Genomic DNA, 26,720 nt, shown 5'->3' with positions numbered 1-26,720 from the left:
GTTCTTTGCCTGGGGATGATTTGTGGAAAACCAGCAACAACATCAGAGACAACATACCCAAACAAATATCCACCAGAGACAGTGGTGCTTTCCTGAGCTTAAAAACCACACATTTAATACGATTTGTAAGAGAGGAGGAATAAAAATGCACAACTAGCAGTAGCACTGTGGCAGGCTTTGGGGAACGACACAAGGTTATAACATCTTATTCTAACATAAGTTTATTTTTTATTAACAGTAAGAACAAAACCCATCCAGGTTGGTATGCATGTGGGTGTCTAAGACCTTGGCTCATTACCAACTCTATGAAACAATGTGTGGTTGCACCACGAGACATGTCAAGATATGTAATTAACATCTCAGCATTTACATATAGTCTATATTATAACCATTATAATGAGTACGTATAGATAGGTTTATACAGTTCCTCTAAAATAGCACTACGAGGAGAGACTACAAAATTAAAACAGAATGGTCAAAATCTAGAAGCAGATGCTGAGATAGCCTGACTTTTTTTTTTTTTTTTTTAAAAGATATCTTTTGGGCATTTTTTGCCTTTAATGGATAGGACAGTTAAGTGTGAAAGGGGAGAGAGAGAGGGGATGACATGCAGCAAAAGGGCCACAGGCTGGACTCGAACCCGGGCCGCTGCGGCAACAGCCTTGTACATGGGGCGCCTGCTCTACCACTAAGCCACCGACGCCCCGATATCCTGACTTTTAGTCCATATTATTGGTTAATTTCCCAAGAAAAATAGGACCTTACATATCCCATAAGGCAACTTGAATGCCTCTTAGGGTGAATGTTTTCTGTTATATAGGGAAGAGTCAATGAGTGAATGAGGAAGTGATTTTGGACACAGCCGATGTCAAAGCTGCTGTGTAACCATAGAGTTTCCCCCTCAGTAAATGCCTTGATATTATATCATACGAGTCCTTCATGAAACGTTTAGGGCTTTAACATAATAAACAAATTGTAATTAAAAGGCGAATTTAGATTCAGCATAACTTACAAGAAGTCTTCCAAACAATACGACAAATGACATTTGTATATCCAATTTGTAAAAAACACAGACCTTTTATTTTGAAGTGCTTTTTCCTGCTGTAGAGTGAGTGACACTCCTTGACAGAGACAGCAAACTAGCTGGAAGACATGGCCAAACACAAGTATGATGCTAAATATCTTAAACTGTGTGGACCTTTTACCAATGACAAAGGAGAAATCTGGAGCCTGTGGCTGGACCAGTTGGGAACCACTGCTCTGGAACGACACATGGGAGTCTTCTCTGTTTGGTTGCCTTCCAAATCACTGTTGAAATAGAAATCAGTTTTATCATGCAAGAGCACTATGGTTAAAAGTTTGGTTAGGTTTGGGAAACTTTTTTGGTTTGGGTTCAAATAGGCTAAGTACTTTTTTGAGGTTAGGGGACTTTTATTGTCATGGTACAGAAATGAACAGATGGTTAGATTAGATAATTATTGTAGTCATGTGTTAGAAAAAGTTGTTTTGATGTCCCATCCATCCACCCTGACCTTTTCCCATCATAGGCATAGATTTTGGGGGAGACACAGGGGACATGTGCCCCTCAATATTTAGAATGTGTGCATTTCTTTTCAACATGATGACAATGTACCTTAACTTAAAGTCATGTGTTCATGGATACAACAGCTGCTCTGTCACTTTAATGTAAATGTATGTCATTTCGGGGCGTTGGCTGAAAGAACACATGCTGTCATTCTTGGGTGGACATTTCCTACCTTGGGTGTGTTTGGCTATATGACATTGCAAAGTCTTGCAGAGATAAATATCAACAATATTTGTAATCATTCGTTACTAATCAGTAATCACAAAATAGAACACATCTGAACTTAGTGTTATTCTCCTCCCTCCAGACATTTGTAAATGTATTGATGTCAGTCATAATTGTACCAAATGCCTTGTTGTTTAAAAAAAAAAAAAAATACTCTTTTCGACCTCTCTATGATCCCACTCAGTGAAACATTCTAGATGGTCTAGTTGGAACAACTATATCAGAAAATACATCAGGTTTTTACATGACAGACTGTGCTTCATGGTTCATAGAACGTACCACACTAAAATGAAGTCCAACCCTCTCTGACATTTAGTTTCAGTGTGTGAATTTGTGAATTTCAAGCTGATCGAAATCGCCCCTTGTCAGTCATCTTATTCTTTTCAGCTATCCTCTTAAGTTCGCTGCGGTGAGAAAAGACTCTTTTCCCTCCACATGTTTGACTTTGCTTCACATTTCATCATGTCAGTCCTAACTGTGGCCAACGGGCTTGTGTGAGAACCAGAATATTGTGGCAGGTGCAGGTGCTTCAATAAACCAACAGAACACTAATAAATTTGATGAAAAGCTTGATAGCAGATTGTAGAAGAGTTGGTGGGGTGGCAAATCACTGAGGCAAGTAAGAGCCAGAAAGCCAACTCCTTAGCTCAGTCAAAGACAAAGGCCCTGTAACTGTCAGCCTGCCTGGAATGAAACAATAGATTCAAATAGAGTCTTGCCTACTCCAAATTGATAATCCAGCCGCCAGCGGGTTTCTCATCCAGATCGGAGTGGTGCACCAGCAGGGTAGTTAACCAGTAATCAAGTCACATCCGTCATCCAATTCCAAATTCTCCACCTCACACTCCCCCCCTCCTCCTGCCCCCCTCTGCCTGGCTTAACTTGTCCTTGTGTGTTTTCCCTGAGTGACACTTGGAAGTTGGGGAGAGGCTCCACTGATTGCCCTTGATGTGAATCAGATGCATCTGCCAGCTTGGTGCCAGTTCCCTACTTCTTAGCCATTGGTCAGATAGACGGAAACAAGACACAGAGCTACAAAGTGCCTGTTAAATGCTATTCTTCCAGTATTATAATCCTCTCAGTTATGTTGCACCTTTAGACTTTTGTACCTGTGTCATAAACGATAAGCAGAAAGCCACAGTTAGATACTTTAATGTGCTACAACACATATTAGGGTCTCTGGCAATGTATTGTACTGGGAGTAGACTCCCTATCCTTAAATGAAGAGCACCTTTGCTAAAGCCAGAAGAAATTATTACTAGAAGTGACACAATTAGTCCATTAATCGATTAGCTAATCAACAGAAAATTAAGGGCTATTTTTATTGATGTTTTAAGACATTTCCTGTGCTGCATTTCTGTATCTAATGTGACAGGAAACTGAATATCTTTGGGGTTTTTTTTTACTGTAAGACTAAATAAGAAGTTTAAATATGTAACCTTCTGATAGTTGTGAATGAAACTGTGCCTTATTTCCTGACATTTTTAAAGACCGGACAAAAAATTTAATTCAGAAAAAACACATTTTTAGTGAAGCCCTATAAGTTACACTTTTACAATATTAAGCTTCATGATAAACATGCAACAAATGCCACATATTTAATAAGCAACATGATCTCATCTCTACTTGTCATATTTTGATGCTTGGACACAAGCCCTTGGCGACGCAATGGTGACACCGGGGGCACCTTTTGCATTGTATTTTGACACAAAAGGGTCAGGGGTTAGCTTTAGACAACAGTATTACTTGGTGCTTGGTACATAACTCAGCTGTGACTTTTAACTTTACATGTAATACGAACACAAGTCTCCTGGGTCAAAGTCCTGTGCTTGTTTGACCCATCCACCTACCCTCTCACCTGCCCTAAGGCGTTCTCGCTCTTTATGCTATGTTTGTTTCTCTGATCATCCAATAATGATGCTGATGGGTTTCCATCTGAGTCTGTTTAAAGCCTGGTGCGTCTCATACAGATGCCAAAGGGTGCATTGTGTGTCAGTATCTGACGCCAGTTGCTGATGGCCAAGCAGCAGTTTTTGATGCCATGGGTGTGAAACCAGGCTTTAATAATGAGACAGCTGTTAAACTCTCATCTTATGACTACATTCTTAACAAGAGGAGTTGGGAAATGTCAGCAGAGATAACTGCCAAGCTGCAGACAACAGCAGACCATTGTTCAAGACCAACAAAACTGTTTGTTTTTTAGCGAGATGTCGGCAACATCCCCAGCCTGGATTGTCTCGCCAAAACTGAATATTTAAAACCAAAACATGATCTTTAGCAAACCATAACCAAATGGGTTTTGTCCCTAAACATAACCACATATTTATGACACTACATAATAATGTACAAGTGTTACATAGTCATGGTTTGCAGAAACGTACAATGCCAACGTTTATTCTGGTGACTGGGTTGTTTACCCAACAGACTGCTTTGATTTGAGGTTGGCTTCATAAGTTCATAGGCTATTGACCAGCTGGACACAGATCTTTGCTCTGTGTTGTTTGCATCAACTGTGATCACACACAGAGGTATTTTAACAACTGCTTTGTGTCATCCTGTGGCTGAAATCCTCCATTAAGCACTTAACACCTCTGCTAACCAATTACCAGGGGAGAAACCCTGCAAATCCAGGTTTAACATCAGCTGAAGGTTTGGTGTTTAAAATGTTGTTTTTTTAGTGTCTTTAAACGGTATTCTGCCTTAGTGAAAAGTGTATATTTCTGCGAGGCTGTCCCTGAAGTAGTGTTCAACTCGTCTAATTCTTAGATTTATCCTTGTTTTACCACTGCAGTGTGTTATATGGAAACTCCATAACATAGCGCTTTACCCAGCCTCATCTAATAAAATCACATTTTATTGCACGGCTCACGCTCCTCATGAATGAGTGTCTGAACAAATGAATACAACATTATTACGTTAGAGGACTCTTGAAAAACTCCCGTTTCATGTTTCAGTTTATAAATAGGGTAATCTAGGTTTGTGGGTTTATGTGTTACATTTTACATGTTGGGCACACACACACCATGCCATCTGCTCGAGCAAATTAAGATGTAAACATTGAGTATTGAACTTGTATTGTTGATGTCCTGAGGATGTTGCCTCTGGTGTGAAACAGCTTACTTCTTGTAGCGTTCTCCGACAGCACCGGAAACAAAGCTGGATTAGATGTTGTCATAGAATGTCTCTGAGGGAAAAGGTGAGGCTCTCCCACATAAAAGGGGCCGCTTTATCATTTGCTATAGCAGTGAGCATTGATGCCTGGCAGAGTCCGCCTTTCAGAGTAAACAAAAAAATCCAAGCTCAATCCAGCTTGATTATAGCACAACAATTACTGAAGCTGGAAACACAGTGTTGCACAGCTTTGAAAAGCGAGGATGGGCGGAATTGCATTAGATACACTCAAATCCCAGATTTAATTGAAGCTGGCAACCGTAAGCGGTTCCTGGGATGCTTTTAAAGCCTTAATTTGTGTGATATAGGTCCCTAGATGAGAGATTCTGCCATAGGAAGACAGGATGAGTCACATCAACATCATGCATCAAGCTGGAGGAAGACGTAGAAACTGAGTGTCAGCATCTCTGTGATGCCAAATGTATGTATTATGTAAAATACAGGATGGAAGGAATTTATAGTAAACAAACACTGTGTGAATATATAATAAGCAAGAGAAAGGGGGCTTGGCTTTGTACTGGTTAATTTAAAACCAATGCAGCTTCTCTAGACATGCTGGATTTTACGATTATTTGGATTGTACATGACAACAGAAAGCAAAGAGTCTGATGAGCTAAACTAAAGCAGAAAATAGAGAAATACACACAGGACTTAGTTTTGCACATGGCTGAAGGTAAAACTGAGCAATAGAGGAATTGTCTCTTATTTTTTAAGATTATTTTCACTGAAATTCTGTGGTTTCACAAGTAAGAATAGCCTCATAAAGACTGTAACAGTTAGTGTATGGACATGTTATTTCCTCTGTTATTTGTTTACCAGCTTACGTTTCACACTCTGTTGTGTACTGTGTGCTGTTTATGTTTCTTTCACGACAATTGTACCTATCTGTCTAGTAACAGTATTGTTTTCAAGTACATGCAGAGAATGATAGAGTGTTAATGTCGAGGGAAAGTAATTGGCATCTACTTATGCATGAAAATGCCTGCGAGTAATCATTGAATTATTCATCTAATATGTTAAGTATTTCTATTTCAATGCCTTAAACCTCCCTCAGTGGAAAATTACATAACTTAAGTGATTAACAAATTAGAAGGATGTGAAAATGGAGAGATCTTATATCATTTTCATCACGGCCACTGTAATTTTAGATCAATGGCTCAAACGCAGCCTTATGAAATGTTTGTTGGACAGTTTGCATGATTAGGTTTCTCTCCTGTGATCTTTACATCCACACAAAAACACATCTGAAGACAGAAAATCCATTGCTCATCTCCATGCCCTCGATTTCAATCCTATAATTCAAGAAAGAGTGAGAGATGCATTTATTGTTCATGTGTAAAATTGGCTTACACTACTTTAGTTTCGTCTATCTAAATGATAAAATACTTCAATGCAAATTGCTTTGCACTTAATTATTTTAAAGATGCGTGCAGTCTGTGATTGTGGGATCGTACTTGTTTCCAAATCATTATTTTGCGTTATATGATCAGATTGGCATTTAATTTAACCCTAATTTGGAACACTTATTATTTTGTTGCTCAGCTATATCAAGATATGTACATTTTCTGTTAATTTTCTAAGATCTTAACTCTTCATGAAAGAGAGCTGAGAAGAGAAACTAATCCTCAACCACTGCAGCATCACTGACATGCTGAAAACATTGTGAATTCCATGACAATAACACCCAAGAGGGCATCCCATAGTGTGATTTACTCTTGTCAAAATCACAAAATTACCCACAATTATAGCAAAGAATGCAGCCAGGAACACATGAAAAGAAAAAGCATAAAAAGGCTCCTTAAAAATACACACCCTTATTGCTCAACGGTGTCCATAAATATCCAAATTGCCTCAGAAACTCTAGCAAGCTGGAAGATAATTTTAGAAGTTTCGGGGCGCTTTGGGCACTACAAAAAATAAATTATATCTTTGATGTAGTCTACACTCAGTAGGATAACATACGAGATAAAAGAGGGGCAATCATTGAATGTTTGCCGACCACACTGGCATTACAACTGAGACAAAAAGGCATGAGTTCAAGAAGTGTAGAGTCGTATTACCTACAGTACAAGATAACACAGATGGGTTTGTGATGTATTTTAGTAAACACACGTTCAGTAGATGTCCTGGATATGTCGTGTGTTACTTTGACCTTTACTGAAAAAGCAAAATTGGCCTCCTCGCCACCAATTGTTTCATCATGTCCTCCTACTGAACAATTAAAGAAGATTTAGTGCCAGACATCCCCTGACATGCATGCAATTAATATTCCCTGTTGTCGGCGATGTTTATACAACAGTTGGTAAACATGACTGACTTTTGTTGCAGATGTTGGATGGTGGTCATGCTCTGCTAGAGGAATATATTAATTCACTGACAGGCCTTGGGCAGTCCCCCTTATTAAAACTATTTATTTGCCCCCTCCTAATGGCATAATTAATCCAGCCTGAAATTGGAAGTACCACATAAACCGCTGTCTGCCTATAATCTGCATGACGGCAAATAAACGCCTTTTATGCTCAGGAGCTGTTGGTTTCTGTGACTGCTGCCTTGTAACATATTAAATATTTAACTTTGATCCTGCAATCAGGGACATGACATGGTGTGTTAGCATTCTTAACACTGGCACTGCGCTCGCTGTTTGGAATGTGTTTTCATTTTCGAGTCCAAGACTTGGAAGCTGTGGTCACTGACACAATCTGTTCATCTGCTTTTATTAAAAGTTCAGGTCATAAGCACTTGACATGTGGAAATTACCTCACAGTTCAAAGTTGACCCACTGACCACTGTTAGCAAACTCTATGCTTCCATTTAAAGAATAACAAAGGTATTTCTCAACGTGGTCCCTATTGTCACATGTTCTTTTGTCGTACTGATTAATGGAGGCAACATGTTTTTAAAATCGTCCAGTATTGAGTGGGACGGCTGCAGCCAGCACAGACAAAACAGGCTGCAATGTAAAGTTAATGGGCTACTGCACACTGTGAATTTACATCCACCAAAAGTGCTTGTTTTTGCCCCTGATAGGCTCAGATTGTTCTTACAAGTATTTGACAATACTATGGACAGAATCTCTACAGAGATACAAACTGTTTTTGTTTAAAATGTATCCTTACCTCAACAAAGTAAGTGATGAGTTTTAAGCCATAGTCACACTATGAGCTGATTTAATGCGTTTAAGTGTTTTGTAATGACTTTATATGCTTGTTGTTCTAACTATTTGTCTGCTTTTACACTGTTTTCTTTTGTGTTTGGTGAGCCGAGGACACATTTCCATCCCTGGTGGACAATAAAAATATATTTTATTCTATTCTGTTCTTAAAAAAAATGAGATCCTTTTTGTTTAACCAGAAACAGCATTGAAATTACTGCCACAAAACCCACTCAATTTAAAAAGACTTCAATTTAAATGAGCAGTAATAAAAAAAGCATTTAAATTAAATTTGAATTTTCTGAATTCGAAGTCATCAGAAACAGAACAAAACTCACTAAAAACATCTTGGTTTGTCTGCCCACTGTTCCAACAAACACCAACTCTGGTGTGGTTGAAATGAAGCCTTAATTCACCCTGTTAGATGTGAGAATATTCGGGCTCTATGCGCGCTAAAATGACCATTTATTTAAGTGCAGTCTGGTAGGTTTGGCGATGGTGACTGGGACTGGTTCTGGTCAAACAAAAAGGATCTTACTCTTTAACGAAGAGGTGTATCTCTGTAGGGATACTTCCTATAATGTCAGACACTTATAATAACAATTTGAGCCTAACAGTGGCAAAAAAAAACCAAGCACTTATAGTGGACGTAAATTGACGGGGGAACATGCCCTGAGTGGTTGGTCTGGCTCAATACTAGACAATTCAAGAATTGTTGCTCCCATTAGTCACTGAGACATGAAAACGTGGGAAAATAGGGGCCAAGTTGAGAAATATCGAAGTTATCGACAAAAAACCCCAAAACAAAACAAAACAGAAGCATGCAACTATTACTGGTTTTAATCTCGCCTCATTCACAAACAAATTACAAGAATAATGCATAATTTTGTATAAAAAGGTTTAATAACAGGTCAGCTGTAGCGTTTTCTGTCTACCTGTGCTGTATTTGGGGATTCTGGTACATAAATTGACAAACCAGGAAGCAGGGGACAGCACATACCCCTAAAGGCATAAAAAGAAGCTGCAAGGCATCCCAGCGGCACTCTGGGAGTAAACTTCAAGGGGGAACAGAATTTGTTCGAGGGACTTCTTTGCACTGAATTGACCCTGTCAAGTCCTTGTTATTTATTTGAACCTTAACGTGTTATTACATGTGGATATTTTAAGCAAGGTTACATTTACTTTGCTGACAGAGCCATTAACAGATACTGAGTAGTATACTGAGGGGGCAGTGAGGTGGTTGTTCCTAAATAAATGAAGGAAATTTAAAGGATGTTACAGAGTCTTATTTTGCTAACAGAGCAACGGTAGATGTCTGATGTAGTTTTAGATTTTGTTAAATTGTTTGTTGTTACAGACAAAAGCATAAAGCCAAAAAATACAGAGGCAAGAGAGGCCTCGTCTTACTCTGGTTGTTTCATTTCCAAGAAGACATTCAGTTATGTAAAAGTGACAGATAGTTGGCTGTGTATTTATTGTGTTCATTGGATTATGTCTATAGTTGACATGTGAGATGAATGATTGATAGTGCTTAGATGTCAGCTCTGTTTGTGTATTAAAAGAACAGGTCTGGTAGCGGAGGGGCCTCCAAAGGCACCGAGCCCAGGGGAATCCTTTAATTTGTCTCCGTCTGAAGCGCCGACTGTCTCCTGCAAATTTTCCAAAAATAGCAACGAGAGTTAATATTGGGGAGGGGGAGACATTAGATTACTCAACCTGCTAACACACCGAGCTCCTCTGTGATTATTTTACTGCAGCTAATTGCTAAGCAGAAGATGGTGGATGATATCCTCAGTGTCCTTGTGTTAGGTTTTACTGGTCTCTACAAATGTGGAGCCATCTCCTTTCATTGTTATCAGTTTCTTTTATTCCTCCTCGCTGCCGAAAGCTGTGGTCAGAGGCTGTTTGTTACTGGGTTGTCAATCTGTCCCTCTGTCCCATTCTCCTGAATGCAATACCTCAAGAACACCTGAAGAGAATTTCATCAAATTTGGCACAGACGTCCACTTTGAGTCAACGATGAATTAATTAGATTTTGGTGCTTACCAGTCAAAGGTCAAGGTCACTGAGACCTCATCTGTCTTGTAAACACGATATCTCTTGAACACCGTGATAGAATTTTGTTTTCAAATATGACACAGATGTCCACTTGGACTCAAATATTAACTGATAAGAATTAGGGACAAAGGACAAGGCCACTGTGACCTTGCGTCTGTCTCACTCTTGTGAACGCAATTTCTCAAAAACACCTTGAGGGAAGATTTTCAAATTTTGTACCAGCCTCCACTTTGAGTCAAGGATTAAGTGATAACATTTTGGTGGTCACAGATCAAAGGTCAAGGTTACTGTGACCATGTCTGTCTCACTATTGTGGAGGTTTTTTTCAAATTTTGCACAGATGTCCACTATGAGACGAGGATTAACCAATTAGATTTTGATGGTCAAAGGTCAAGGTTACTGTGACCTCTTCTGTCTCATTCTTGTGAACGCAATCTCTCAAAAAACACCTTGAGGGAGGGTGAATCGAAAAATAACTGATTCGATTTTGGTGGTCAAAGGTCAAGGTCACTGTGACCTGCCTCACTCTTGTGAAGGCAATATCTCTTGAACACCTTCAAGGCCTTTAAGGAATTTCCTCAAACTTGGCACAAATATCCACTTTGAGTCAAGGATGAACTGATTAGAATTTGTTGGTCAAAGGTCAAGTTCACTGTGACCTCCTCTGTCTCATTCATGTAAACACAATATCTCAAGAACACCTTCAGAGAATTTTTTTTCAAATCTGGCACAGACATCCACTTGGACTCAAAGATAAACTGATTAGAATTTGATGGTCAAAGGTCAGACGTCTGACCTTGCATCCATCTCAGTCTCATGAATGTGATATTTCAAGAAGACCTTGAGGGAATATCCTTATACTTGGCACACATATCCACTTTGAGTCAAGAATGAACTGATTATAATTTGGTGGTCAAAGGTCAAGGTTTCTGTGACCTCACAAAACATAACTATAGAATTCATGCACTTATTATGACAAAATTTCACACAAATGTCTGAAAGGATAAAATGATCAAGTGATGACATTAGATATCCAAAAGGTCAGCTCCACTGTGACATCATGATGTTCTGCAAAAACACTTTTCTTGCCATTAAACATCAGAACTTAGGAACAGAAGGGGAGACATTTAGTTGGTTACTGAATATTTGACAGTAGTTCTTGGTGCCCTCCTTTAAACTGTGCTGTGTATAGATTTTCTTTGATTTTCTTTACCTGCAACATGACTGGTTCACGGAGGCATACAACTGCAAACCGGTAATTCTATTTTTTTTTTTTTTTTTGTAGTATCAACAGAACAATGATGGCAGAGCAATGATCCCAGTTCCATAACCTCCCGAACAGCAATAAAAAGTACAGCAAAGCACAAAAGAGATGGAAAAACGAATAAATAAAGATGAGAAAGGGATATAGCAACACAGCCACACCACAATAGGGTACATCAGACGTTGTTAAGAGAGATGTATGCAGAAAGATATTTACCATCATGCAGATGTGACTCTCGGATGCCGGGAAAAGATTGAACATCAACCCCCTTTTAGCATTTTCATGAACTGCTGTCAGTTTTATGGGTTGCTCTCTGCTCTCCTCGCTGCACCCTCAACTTCAAGCCACTAATGTTAGCTGCAGGGTTGTAACTGTTCTATTTACATATTTCAGTTTTATTTCGAGGAATATATTTTAGTTAATGTGATAAAAACTGGTGGTTGTGTGTGACAAAATCGTGTGGGCACAAAGAGAAACTCGCCCACACAGGATTAGGATTCAAACTGTAAGGTTTTACTAGTTTTTGCTCATGTAAAACCACATCATCATAGTCCTACTGTGTTTTATGAGTAACAGTAGTACACTGTCCAGAAAAGCTGAACTTCTGTCTCACTGTATGTACCTTGTATTTACAGGCTAGCCTTTGTCAACAGTGGCCCGTGAGCTCCGGCAGCTCTCTCTGTGCGGCCGGATGCCACAGCCTTGGCTTCCTTTATTGAGCTGTTGCTTGGATGTTGACTGTAGTGTTCAGGTGCATTTCCTTTAGCCTCAGCAGTTCCATCTCACACAGCAGGGTCAGCCTCATATAACTCAGAGACCCGCTGTGACTCCAAGGGTAAAGAAATATTTGTCCTCAATAATCGGATCCAATAAACAGCGCCTCCCCCTCAGTCTTGGGAGTTTGATGAGTTTCACAAAGACAGCCAGGGACTGATTTCAAACTGCAGATGTCTGAAATGAAAGATTTCATTATCTCATCACCACTGCTTTATGGCCATGTGCCTGGTGGTGCCATTTCTGATCATAAGCCTTTTTGTCAGGCATTCTGGTCCTCATTATCTCACTCCTCTCACTTGAAAAAGGGGGATCTTTGTGTGGGAGGAGGCTGCTAGAACACTGGACTCTTAGGAGGTCACGGTGCAATCGTGCAGCTGTTACCATTTGTTTGTTGTAATGAGCAGTTTAGTGAATTAGGTGGGGGGAAAAATCCGGACTTTATCTAAGAACCTTGTGATGTACATGTTTTTGTGTCAGTGGGCCTCAAATTATAGGTCTTATTCATTTCACAGATACCCAAGGGCCCATTTCATTGGGTAATGAATAATATGGCAGACCGGGAGGAATCTCTCACCCCATCTTCCCTCATTGCCTGAACCTGCAATAAATTTCCAGCCAATGCCATATGGTGGCAAGTCATGTGTGGGATTCAGTATTCTGTGTTATTTATTTATTTCCCAGGTGTTGCTTTTCTATTAGTGATTTACTGTATGTGTTATTGTGTATGATCTGCTGCTGGGATCTATGACATGGAGTGTGCTGGATTTTTGGAAAACAGCCCAGGCTGAAACCAAGCCATGGATTCAGAATAATATGGCAGCACGAGTCGGCTCTATCCACGAGCATTTCAATTTTTCTTTTTCTTTTTCTTTTTTTTCCTTTTTGGATTTACAGTAGCAAGTGAGGAATGGTCTACCAGACTCTCCTGTTAAAAAGTGATTCATGTAACAGGGGATGTAAGTGAGAGATTTCGTGACTACCAGCAAGTATTTAGCAAGGAATTATTCAGCTATATCCAGTGCGTATGCTTTGCTTGAAGCTGTTGCTGTCATTTGGAGTTTCTGATTACATAAGGACGTAAGCAGGGAAAATTATTTTTGGTCTTCTGAATTTCTTGTTATGAAGAAACTAAAATAACAAGCTGGGCTGGTGTTTGCTGGGGTTGTGGTTATTTCTTCATCCATAACCCAGATTTTAAACCTCGATTGGGTTTACCTCTTGATCAACCCTGTCTCCTAAAAATTACATCTGTGTACTGATAATTTGCAAGACAGAAAGAAACAGAATGCCACCCAACTTTTGTTTATTTTATCAACGTAATGAGCAAAATAATCACTGGCAACATTTTTGCCTTGCAATCACTTTCTTATGATATTTCCCTGTGATAAATAAAGTAGGATTAAAGTTTTTATGTTTCTTTTAGCCACTCAGGGCACTTGGTTAAAGACGCTGATCTTGTAAAATATCTAAATAAAACCTTTACTTGAATTACAAGTCAAATTTTTTAGGTCAAAACCAAAACCAAGCCAATGTGTTTTCTTTTTTCTTTTTTTTCTTTTTTTTTTGAGACTTTTTTTCTTGATCATAGTATTGCAAGTACTATAAATGATTATTCTGAACAAAGTGTGAGATGATCGTTTTAGAGGATGGGTGTAAAATGTTTCTGAAAATGTTTTATTGTTACCCAACGACATATCTAATACTAATTCAAACCTAATCTTGAATTTGAATCTACACTCAACTCTGATATAATATTATGGTGCCTGTTGAAGGGTGAAATGTGTTTCTTTTTTGTGCATCTCTTTGTGGTTGGAACATTTTTTATTAGCATTTTAGGGGTTGTCATAAAACCATAAAGTGATGCAATTTATTCCAATCTATTTGATATAATTGAAACTCATATGGAAAATTCAACATTGTATTACGCAGCCATGACATAGATGATAGGGGCATATTAAATATTAAATGTATTATCTGACAGAGATTACATGGGCTTGCTTTATGAATATATATTTGTGCCAGCTTCAGTCAGGTGTACCAAGTCTACGGGATGGTTCTGTTAATTGTTGGACATTGTCTGAACAGGGATCTCAAGACTGCATTGTAGGTGTATGATAAGTGGTGCCGCAGGCCGCCCCCTCTGTTTAACAAAGGTTGTTCCATTTTGACGTAGTGTATATCTTGGCAAGTCTAGCTTTACTAGTCAGAGCCAGTGAGTCTCTAACGCAGCTGTCAATCAAGTCAGTCACCACTTGTCAAACTAGGCTGTGCTGATCAAACATGAATTAAGATTCTGTTACTGCATTGCCTATTTCTCGACTCAGTTTTCAGAAACATGTTTTAGTTTACTGTTTAGGCAGGCAGCAAAGCGGCTTGCAGAGGAAGCAGCAACAGTAGGAAGGCTAGGGCAGTTTAAATAGAATGAATGATAATTGCTAATTGGTTAAATAGAAAGAAATCATGTCATCTGCTGGCTGATCCATCATTTGATTCGGCTGTTTGAGATCAGCTAATGTAGCTGGGATGTGAGCTGAGCTTGACATCTTGTCCTGCCTGAACTAACGCTATGCTCAATTTTATAGCTAAACAAAACCCTAAAATATGTTTCTAAAAGCATTTGAGGTGAGATCTGAGGTGATGCAGGAACAGAATCTTGATTCATATTTGATCAATGCTGCCTAGTTTGACAGTTTGACAGCAGTTCACTAACAGTGATTGACATGATTGACAGCTGTGTTAGACACTGCTTGGCTCTGATTGGTTGTTTTCCTTAAGCCATAGTGGATTCTAGCCAATGCCTTTAGGAGCATTATGAGGAGGAGGACCGTGATTTTTTTGTCACAGACTATCTTGTGTACTACTGTGTGAATACAGTGACAGTTTCAGCAAATATGACACAAAGTTATGTCTATAAAAATCACAGACTACAGCTTTAACGCACTGCTCCCTGCTATCTGGGAGAGAGAAGGGTAAATGGGGCCTTTATTGTCTATTACTGTATAAACAATTAGAAGACTCAAGGGGTCATCAAAGTAATCAAATTTATGGGCTTTAGGGGAAATTTAGGGCCTTGAGGCTCTTTTATTAGCAGGGTAACTCATTTAGATACACTTCATCTCAGACACTTCCCAGAAGAGTTGTTGCTGTCCTTGAGTCAGTAAACAAGGATGTTAGATTAAATGAAAAATAGATTTTTTTTCCAGGTTTTGGATTTGTGTCAGGCGGTGAAAGGGAACATGTGGTTACTCATAGCTCTTATCTCTCTGTGTGTCGATTAAAGGAAATTAAGTTGTCAAATATGTGAACCCACCAAATGCCAAATTTGGTTGGTCATATATTAGCCAACTCTTGAGCTTTCTTTCCCTCTGAGTCACTTCCTTTGTGGACCAGGTCCTTTTAAACTTGTCTATTTGTGCTCAGACCTTCTTTGTGCCCAGTTCTTCAATACAGCATTCAGTGGTGATTACAGTATGCAATTCACATATAAAAGAAAACCTTTTTTATGGCTATAGTTCGTGCAAATATGCCGTCAAGTGATATTTGCTTCCGTGGAAGCTCAGTAATAAATGACAAGAACGCCTCTGCAGTGCCATTCAATAGAGCTGAGTTCTGCAAAGAGAAAAACAGGATTTGACGAATGTAACCTGAAGAATTTTTCTGTTGATAATTGGATGGACTACATGGATATTTAAATGGAGATGCAGGGGCATACCTCTGGTCAAAAGACCTATCTCTGTACAACGAGCCTTCACTAAATTAGTTGATTGAAAGGAATAGAAGTTATTTTTTTCTTCTTTTATTCATCCAGCGACTGTGCTGAGTAGATATTAGTTCTCTCCCCTATTGCTCTACCCTTTAGCTTTAACGATGGTGCTTTTAATCCAGTTTAAAACACCTCTTTCTCCCAAGGGTGCCAATAAAGAGTGAATTCTCTCAGCCAGTGGCAGACATTTAATAGTGAAATCTCACTCTCATTCTCTCACAGACAAAGCTACGATGGGCTGGAAAAGAAGCTGAAGGAAGTCTTCACTGAACGGAGCAGCATCCTGCACCAGCTCTCCAAGACATCAAAGGAGCTGGACAGCATAAAAGGCAACCTTCAGGTTGGAAGTTTACTGTTTCTTTTTGAAAGATACTGCAATGTTAGAAGGCTAAGTTGGCCGTGAGTTCTGGGCCGGAGGTAATTTTCTGTCTTCTATTTTCAGCCATCTGACGACCGGGCAAGCCGTGATGCTTCTCGCTTATTTTTCAATCAATCTGTTGTTTTGCAACTCGCTGTTATTAAATATTAATGCGCAAATGTTTTTTCCATTTGGTGAGCCCACCCATTGTTATGTATGTGATGTGTTACTGGAAATGCAGCTGCTGAATAAGCAATGCAGAGATGAAAAAGCAGATCAATTAGTAAGTGAACTTTTGCAGCACTGATGACAACAGCAGCTACACAGAGCCTGACGTTAGAAAGAGATAAAACAGGAGAGATTGACAGGACCATCAGTTCAAAAAAATTTAAACACTGCTCCATCTAATTTTCAATTAACTGTAATCATCTATACTCTGCTTCAAGGAAAACTACAGTTAATTACTAACTCCAGCCCTCGGTTATATAAGTCACGATAACACCAAAGTAATTGTGAAATTCTGGGAACACACAACATCATCAAAATTAGGTTTAATTGGTTCACAAACCAGAGCAATTAGATGATCACACAGGTGAAAAATAGAAAGGTTATTGGTAAAATTACAGCCTCAAACTGTCTGTTACAAACATCCATCACAGTTTACAGACCAACTTCCTGGTTTAAATTATGATAGCATAGCTTGGGAACAAGACGAATCAGCAGGCTCATGTTTCATTTGCTTTGGCAGATGCTTGTAGTCCTCCTTCCGTTCAGACAGATATCCAGCCGGTCTGCCAATCACACCTGACATGGGGCGGGTTTGATACATTGACTGACAGAGAGGCGTCACCAGTCCAGATTTGGAAAGTCACACAGTCTGCTCTGTCCAGCACAGTGCAGCAGGCTCAGGAAACTAGAATGAACCTGTCAAACCAGGCAGTGCTGATCAAATATGAATCAAGATTCTGTAACTGTGCTGCCTATTTACCACCTCAAAGGTTTTCAGAAACATATTTTAGTGTACTAATTAGCTGTAAAATGAGAAAGTTTGAGACCTGACCTCCATTTTTTTCCCTGCTTGTAAATAGACCAAGCACCACCCCAACTTCCACGTGTCACTCAGCGCTATGTCGCACGTGTCTTTGCTCTCATTGGTTGTAAGTTAATCCAGTTGCGTCTGGAGGCATTTTGATCTGTGTACATTGATTACACCACCTGGAAAATTAAAAATGAACTGTGAGGTGGCAATGCCAGGCGCATTACGGGTCCAATCACTTTCAGTATCACATCTGTAAACTGTTTAAGGTATACTATGCAGCATTGTCGGCTACTGTTTGTAAAAATGCCCTCTAACAAAAGTGAATGTAAAAGCCAACCTCAGATTGAGTCTCGTTTGGTGTTTCACTTTGCTATATTTGCATTTTTTTTTATTCTACGTCTCTTGGATGCCTGCTGCTTAAGGTCTGACACCAGGGGCCACATGCTTAAAACTCTGCGTAGATTCAGGACTAAAAGTGTTTCTGTGCACAAAGGCGGAAATATGCATTTGCATTCTTTTTGTCAGACTTAAAAAGCTGTTTGTACACTTATAAATCTTGATCATTATGGTGCTGCATGCATGTGCACAAGCCTCACTCCCACGCCCACAGTTTGCCATAAAGAGATGAAGAAATGCCCTTAAACACAATTTGCATATCGATATGTGTGCCCCTGTACCACTCATTAGACCTGTCAATAAGAAACACGGGAAAGAAAGTGCAATTTCAACCCCAAACAGTGCAGGAGCAGCCGTCATCACATACAGCTGTGGATATTTGTAGCATCCATACCACTAATTCATCACGTTTCTGCAAACCATCACCACGGTAAGATTTCAATCATCAATATTATTAAATGTCACAAGGATGATCAATGATTAATTCACAGTGCTGATGTTGAAGCTGACTTTACAAAATGCTTCACAGGAAAATATTAAATGATCAACAACAGGGATATGAGTGTAAATTAAAGTAATGATGAGTTCATCTTTCATAAATAATTTAAAATTAACTTCATAAATGTGCCTTTGAGTGACATTTTACAGAACGCTGTGAAGCCTGAAAAAATAACACAATCAGTGAAATTGATAAACAACCTAAGACATTATTATGCTCTCTCAGTTTATATTTAATCTCTTCCTTATCATTTCATCCGCAGCTATCTCAGTGGTTAACATTGTCGCCTCACAGCAAGAGGGTTCTTGGTTCGAACCCTGGGGCGGCCCTTCTGTGCCGAGTTTGCATGTTCTCCCCGTGTCATTGTGGGTTTTCTCTGGATGCTCCAGCTTCCTCCCACAGTCCAAAGACATGCAGGTTAATTGGTGACTCTAAATTGCCCGTAGGTGTGAATGTGAGTGTGAATGGTTGTCTGTCTCTATGTGTCAGCCCTGTGATCTGTCCAGGGTGTACCCCGCCTCTTGCCCAGTGTCAGCTGGGATAGACTCCAGCCCCCTGCGACCCCCAACAGAATGAGCTGTCACCGAAAATAAATGAATTCTTCCTTTTTAAATACTGGTTGTTATGAGGGAAAAGGCGTATGCATGATTTTTTGTGCATACATGTCATTTCCCCTGGTTGCTGCCTTTTTATATACCTCAACCTCACCTGAGCGCTGTGAGGGTACATGCCTATAAACGTCCCGACAGAAAATAAGAAGAGAATAAGAAAATAAAAGCAAAGAGCAGAGTCCCGCAGGAAATACACCGCCACACACTTCTAGTGGGTCGTAAGTGATGACTGAGAGGGATCACTTCTGGATGAGTCTATACGTTGTTTTTTTTTAAGGAAAATCCTCCATAGTAAAGCTTTAACTTCTTTACAACCAATAAGGTGGTCTAACCATCAGTGCTCTCGCCCTGTTTGACCTCTCTTTAGTGACACAAAGAAAACAGTGTTACAACACAATGGACACTCACATTGTAATACACTGCTGTTTTCTTTAATTGTGTCCCTTATTAATTAATGGCACAAAACCAGAATGTAAACAAACTTGTGGCTCCCATGCAACGCCTGTGCAGGTTTTTTTTTTAATTAACAATGCTATGTATTGTCATTTGAAGACCCCTCTGTATACACCCAATCTCCACTTTTCATGCCTATGTGTGCCGGAAACTTTTTAAGATTTTTGTCCTAATTAAATGTGGCCTGAAAACAAAGATGCAAAAATGTTTACCCCAACTCCAACAGCCGGGGTGATTTTGCATAATGTAAGACTAAAACAAAAAATAAAAAAGAGGGCCATAAAACAAGTTTAGGTGGATGATAATGAGGGTTATTATCCCTATTGCAAAGGAAGGTATCTGCTGGATCCGCCAAACACTGGTCCTGGACATTTATTTCGAGTAATGTACCATATTATATTGTAGATATTATAATTCTGTGAGCATTTCTCAAAAACACAATTATCTCAGTGCCAGATACTGCACATTACTTCCCACCAGTCAGTTTAGGTCAACTTCATTATGGCTCTTGGCAATGACAAGAAATGAACAGAAACTCAATTATACATTCAGATATTTGAATCATTTAGTATTTTTCAGTCGCATTAGCGTATGCAACAATGATCTTGCAAAACATGCCTCCCTCTTGGACATTTAGACCTTGGGTGCCAGATGCCCTGCGTTTCTGTGCAGCGCTCCCAAAGCTGCCGTCTGAGTGATGGCTTCTACTTTGCAGGGTGTTGATGTTTTTGGGCTTCAGGCAACTTTTTGCGAGCCAATAGAATTGTCAGGAAATCAATAATCAAAAAAGTGGTACTCACATTTTCCCCTGCATTTGTTTATGGTTGCGAGGGATGTCTCATGTGTCCTGAAAAAGCATGCAGACTGGCTTTCATCGTCCCCGGGGCAGGCTTTGATGTCTATTCACTCCAGGCTAGCTAGGTTGGCATCTATTTTGGCCCTGGGCCCTGTGCCAGCATGCTGGGCAGGGCAGAGGTTGGGTTAGATTTAGAATAGTGTGCTGTGGAACAAATCCATTCTTCAGGGGGGAAAACATCATCTGCATAAAAATAAATCAACTTTTAAAAGAGAATCAAGTCAACAGGGAGAGGCAGTAAGTATTTTTGGAAAGATTTGATGGAGTAAGTGTTTATAGTTTTAACGAGTTGCCCATAGGTGGAGGTCAGCAACCCTCATAATTAAACTTGTGTGATGGGCAATTTATTCTTGGCAGCGGCTCCTGGGTGAGATCATATGAAGCAGCTAGTGCAAGAATAGTTATTTTGCCTTGTACCTATCTGTGGGCTTTGGCAACAATGTGGATTGTACTTTGAGAAATAACAGCACGAGACATCTGTGCATAAGTGAAAAGAAGCTATTTTGTACCTTGATTGATCGTTTAAAGGTTTGTAGACCCGTCTTCAGTGATCTCATGCAGTGTGCATACTTCATACTTATTAATAATAATAAAGTAGTATAATAATATCACTGTGATATATGTGAAGGACAGTCACCTATGTTAATCATTAGTTTGACATAAAAATATAGGATCTGTAAATTACCACCATCCTCACTTTCATACTATATAACCACAGACGCCTCTACAGTGCATTTTACAGTGCATAACGCTGGGCCAAGTTTGGTGTGAAATTATATGGGTTGCTTTATGGAACAAAGTAATTGAGGTGGAGTGGAGAATGAAGTCACAAAAATCTCACATCTCTTTAAACCTTAGTGAAGACTGTGTTATTTAGCACCAGTATTTTTATTCATTACATGTTTGAAGGCACGTGGAACTCACTAGAATGACAGGATTTTCAAGAAACTCTTCACTTTATCAAAATAATTATTATAATAAACACAAAACAAACAGATAAGAACAAAATAAAAGGATAGATGCTCATTAGTGCAATAGATTTTATATTTCAAGCATGCGTCAACTACACATTCCATTTCATGATACTGATTAATGGAAACCCTCAATCATCTTGTTGAATTTATTTTTTTTATCTACCCAGAGAAACCTCGTGAGATTAAGAATCTCTTTTTCAAAAGTGTACTGGCCAAGACAGGCAGCGACATAAGTTACAGACAGCCAACATAGAACAACAGAAATACAAGATTACTACAAAGAAACGTCAAAAATGAACCATAAAAGCAAAAAACAGCAACTACACATGATTACTAAGGCCAGCTAAAATAAACCCTGACATTGGCATATAAAAGATTGCAGGCAGAAATCCTACAGCAGAGCTTTGAAATGGCCCAGAGGAACCAATGACAGCAACTTAAAATCCTTCTGCAGAAGATTCTCCATATAAGGATCTGCATACAGAAATGCTGGCCTGCCAAATTCTGTACGTACCCTCAGTATGAACAATAAAAACATGTTCTGTGAACGAAGCGCATAGCCATTTTCAGTTTTTTACTTAATGTACACATATAAGTATGCTGAATGCATGTCTTTAACCACTATTCTAATGGTTTGATTTGGAAAATGGCCTTTTATGCTCATCAAAATGATGCCATGAGCTGATAGTCTAGAGTGCCCCTAGTTTTACGGCACTGTTCAGTTGTACAGGACATCAGCTGATAGGCTAAAATATCACTCAGTACGCTGCTACTAGCTTCCCTTTGGCTAATGTGTAGGTCAAGGTTATGAGTTGCCTTCATAAGTTTATGATGGTAATAAAATGATACCTCTGTGGTCTGAACCAAGACGGCAGACTCTTGTTGTTTCCCACATTGTCATCTGCAGCGCTTTACAGCTTCGCTCCTTCTGTCCTTACCTTTCACAATAAAAGCCCTCAACATATACACTGCATCACTGCTTATTATGGGGAACCTATTCACACACTGAGGCTGTGGTGATAGCTTGGTAAATATATGAGAATAAATTTGCTTGAAATTTTGCTCTGGCCTGTTTTTAAGCTTGTATTCAACATAGCACCTTATTATCTCAATGAAATGTACTGAAACGAATGTAAATGTGATACAAAAAGGAAATTTCAAATTTTGGTCGGTAAAAAATACGCTGGATTTTTTCATCTATCAGTCCTCTTGGCCAGTTAGTCAAAAAGTTAATTTTGGACACTGAATGTAATGTAAGAAGTAATATAAGTAGTCAAGTGATATAAAGTATAACACAAGCATTGTATGATACACATACTAGCACAGTATGCTGTATTTAAAATAACCCAGTTCAATTTGGTTTCACACAAGAAATGAATGGCGGTCTTCTGGCTGAAAGTCAAGAGTTTGTTTGACCCCTCAGCATCCACTCCCGCCTACCCTGCGCATACTTTTAGGGCTGACCCAAAAAATTTGAACCTTCAAAGCTTCGTTCGATGGCACGGGATTCGATTGTGGGGAAAAAAAAAATCGAAGCTTGGGCACTTTTTTTCCCCATTTTTTGGGGGGAGGCCGCAACACTAACCCTCACCAGTCCGATACTGACAACGAGCGCACTCAGAGCTGGTAGACATGTCCAAGAGGTCATCAGATGTGTGGCTGCGCTTTAAAATATGCCCCGACAACCCCCAGAAAGCAGAGTGCCAGATTTGCCAAAAGCAACTGGCATATCACAACTCAACAACAAATTTGGGAAATCACTTGAAAAACGTAAGTAGTAACTAGTAGGCCTAATATGCATTTTCCAGTTCCACCAGTCCGCTCTGAGTCTGGTGTCAGAGACACTTCTGATGCTCTGAGTTGCGCATCTGTTTGATTGTGCTGCAGTGTGCGCCCGAGGGTTTTAATTTAGTGTTCAGTCAAAAGTTGTGGAATGCTTCGAATTAAATTCGTTCTGAGCTCCGAAGCTGCGAATGCCCATAAATGGATTTGAAGGTCAGCCCTACATACTTTCTCGCTTATTATACTATGGCAATTGCTCGGAGCGTCAAAGAATGACGCCACCCAGTGCGTCTCATACTGTGGCTAAAGAGCGCCTCAGTGCATCAGGATATAACGCTGAGGCCCCCTGACCAAACGTCAGTATTTGATGAGTGGGGAGTGAGACTGGGTTGAATTAATTACAGTAACAGTGACACAAAGGTAACCAATTTTACGGTAATAATCTGTCGAAATACCCAAAGTAATTGCCATGTTGCTATCAGTCAGCTGCACCCTCAACTCCAGATGGATGTTTTATCAAATGTTCTCTGCATATTTTGTCAGTCTGCCATGTGATACAGTAATGGGATCAGGCAGAAGCTGCTGAGTGTCTACACGGCCGGCTCAGGCACTAATGATTGTTTTTGTTCTTACCTACCATCTATCCGATTTTAGTTCATTTTTCACTCATATCTGTGCCTCTGAATTTATATAAATGTATATGTACCCATTGTAAGATTCTGGTTTGAAGATTTCTAGCATGTAAACGTTAAACTGGACGTGCATCCTAACTGTAAACCTTTTTTATTTTTGTGACAGTTTTCAGAAGACAAAATAAGGCTTGTAAAAATCTGGCCTGAGCTTTTATCATTCTATTTTGCAGACAATGATGCAGTAGGGGAGTAGAAAAGTGATCATTAGACTCATGGCTCCATGACAGATGATACAAATAATTGAATTCAAGGTGATATCACTCCAGACAGAATGCAAGGAATTGATGTAATTTTGTGAATAATACACAATTCCAGACTCTTTTATTTTTCAACAGCATGGTTTTATCTTAGCTTAAGCTCATCTGTAATGAATATGCTGTTGTCAGCCCCTTTATCTATCCTTGCTCTTCAACATTAATGTACATGACATGAATTCAAGGACTGGCAAGGGGGAGAAACATCTCCTCTGTGACAGGAGGAGACGGGTTTATGGAAATGTAGAGTTAATTGCCACAGATATCACCTTCAAGCACAATTTAAAAAGAAGCTTTCTCCCCCTTTGAGTCCACATTTTCTTAGAAGTCTGGAAAATTTCTCTTCAGCTCATAACAAATAAAAAATATCTCGGAGGGCTTGTAGGGCAATCAGAGACCTGACTAATCCATAATTACCCATCAGGCAGGTGCTTTGGCGTTGGCGAAACCCAATCTGTACCCTCGTTAGAATCTTTAGAAGACATTCATCACCTGATTCTTGGAGGCTTTATCGTTTTTTGGGGGCATCAACACCATTTTACATCTGCTGCATCATTCAATAATATTCACCTCAATAATTTTATGTGGTGATGCTTATGACATTGCATTTCAGTGTCTTCCATTTTGTGACTTGCACAGTCAAAACTGAAGCCTTTGACTGTTGCTGGAAAAAATTTGCAACCTTGAAAAACTATTTGCTTTGAAATAATTCTCATTTTGAGTGTCTCCTGTTCTCTTTCAGTCGCTGAAAAATGATGACTCAGTGGCCAAGAAGGATGTGCAGAGGATTCTGGAGCTCAGCCACAAACAGAGGTAAAGTGAGGCATTTTGGATGACTTAGACATGATTTACCAACAGTGCTGTGCTGCTCACACGTCACTAAAAAATGTAGGTTAGAAATTTATGATAACCAGAATCAGTAATGGCTGATAAATCAAATAGGAGAACATGTAACGTTTACAGTCATCAACATAAAGTAAGTGTTATGTCAGCATTAAATTGTACATAATACATATAAAGCCTGTGAAAACTGTGGTTTAGATCTTTCTCTATGTAGCTGAGAAAGATACATAGTCCAAGTCCCATTCATTTTTGCCATGGACAATGTGGCATGACTCAAAGCAGCAGCTCTTCCACAGCTTGGATGGCCATGAAATTCCCGGTTACATCATCAGTACACAAGAATAACAACTGTGTCAAAAATATCTGGATCTTTGATAAAAAGTCAAAACTAAAAGCCTGAATACGTCAAACCTCAGGGTAGGCGCTAACTGCAACTTTGCATTTCGCCAGGAAATATCCTATCACAGAGCTTAAAGGGACAGTTCATCCCAAACTCAAAAATACGCATTTTTTCTCGTCTGTTTTGTTTTGGTGATTTGCGGAGTGTCTAGGATATCGGCCATAGAGATGTCTGCCTTTTCTCCAATATAGTGGAACTAAATGGCACGTGGCTTGTGGTGATCAAAAGCACAAAAAATATATCTGAAAAAATCAACAGCAATGTCTCTTTCCAGAAATGATTACCTGGTCACTGAAGATAATCCACAGATGTTGTGAATAGTTTCAGGTAGAACTATTTTCTCTCTACTGAACTAAACCTGCCAACTATATCACTGTGCAGAAGGAAGTGTGCATCTGCTCATGGACAAGAGGCTTGTGCTCATGTCAGCGTGAGATGTAGACATTGATGGTGTTCTCTTCCACTGAGCCGTAACATGAGGTGAGTGAGCAGTAGGTGAACGCTTCCTTCTGCACAGTGATTCGTTGGTGGGTTCAGTTCAGTTGCAAGAAAACAGTTCCTACATGAAGCTGCTCAACAACAAGGTCTGTGGATTATCTCGAGTAACTAGGTCATGATTTCTGGGAAGAGACGTTGCTGCTGAGTTTTATCTAGTTCCATTATATTGGAGAGAAGGCAGACATCTATACAACTGATATCTCCAACACTTGGGAACTCACACCAAACAATCTAGATTGGTTAATACCACTACTAGTAAGACCTCTCCAAGAATCTCCACCTTAACATGGTGGATGGATTTGCATGTCTCAGTGATCCTGGGAGCTGTGTTGTGTTGTCCGGGGTTAATCGCCCCTGGTAGGGTCTCCCAAGACAAAGTGGTCCAGAGGAGGTGCCAGACGAAGAGCGGTTCCATGACACGGTGCAATCGGGACCTGGAATACCTTGCAAGGTATGGGGACACGAGGGCCCCCCTCTGGAGCCAGACCTGGGGGAAGAGCTCGCCAGTGAGCGTCTGGTGGCCAGGCCTTGGGCCATGGGGCCCGGTCAGGCTCAGCCCGAGTGAGTGACATGGAGCCACCACCCGTGGGCCCACCACCAGCAGGGACTGGCATCGGGGCCGGTTTCATTGTGTGCCAGGTAGTGGGCAGGAGAAGGGACCCGGGGCTGTAAAGCGTTGCTGGGGGGAGGGGCATCTGAAATACTTTGCTCAGCCTGCTCCCCTGGTTACCCTACTTTGGATAAGCAGTTGAAAATGGGTGGACTGCATGTAAGAGGAAAAAATTGTAGCTCTGATTTTGGGGTGAACTGTCCCTTTAAACTACTGTAACGGCAAACTGTTTTTCTCTATAGCAACAAAAACCAAAGCTTATGGTAAACTTAAAGGGCCAGTGTGTAAAATGGGTTGAAAACAGTGACATCAGTGGTCAAATTCTAGATTGCAGGGCTCACTCGCTCACCCCTCCCGTCGGGTAAATGACGGTGGCCTCGTAGGGACAAAAAGCCTTGCGCACGAGTTTTTCAGGAGTAGGTCTATCTAGCGACGAGGTGAATATTTATTTAGAAATCTAA

General features: G+C 39.9%; 1 protein-coding gene across 2 annotated transcripts in view; it reads left to right on the top strand.

Annotated features, from left to right (window-relative positions):
- luzp2 (leucine zipper protein 2) overlaps positions 1–26,720 on the top strand; it is a 284,343-nt gene that overhangs the window by 128,345 nt on the left and 129,278 nt on the right. For both annotated transcript variants that reach the window (XM_050042392.1, XM_050042401.1), the window contains 2 exons: positions 16,217–16,334; positions 24,651–24,721. In XM_050042392.1, the coding sequence (XP_049898349.1) occupies positions 16,217–16,334; positions 24,651–24,721 (189 nt within the window). The remainder of the gene's footprint in view (positions 1–16,216; positions 16,335–24,650; positions 24,722–26,720) is intronic.

This window comes from Epinephelus moara, chromosome 1 (genome assembly GCF_006386435.1).
Source record: "Epinephelus moara isolate mb chromosome 1, YSFRI_EMoa_1.0, whole genome shotgun sequence".
NCBI lineage: Eukaryota > Metazoa > Chordata > Actinopteri > Perciformes > Serranidae > Epinephelus > Epinephelus moara.
The sequence above is the reverse complement of the archived record's forward strand: the minus strand, read 5'-3'. Positions and strand labels throughout refer to the sequence as shown.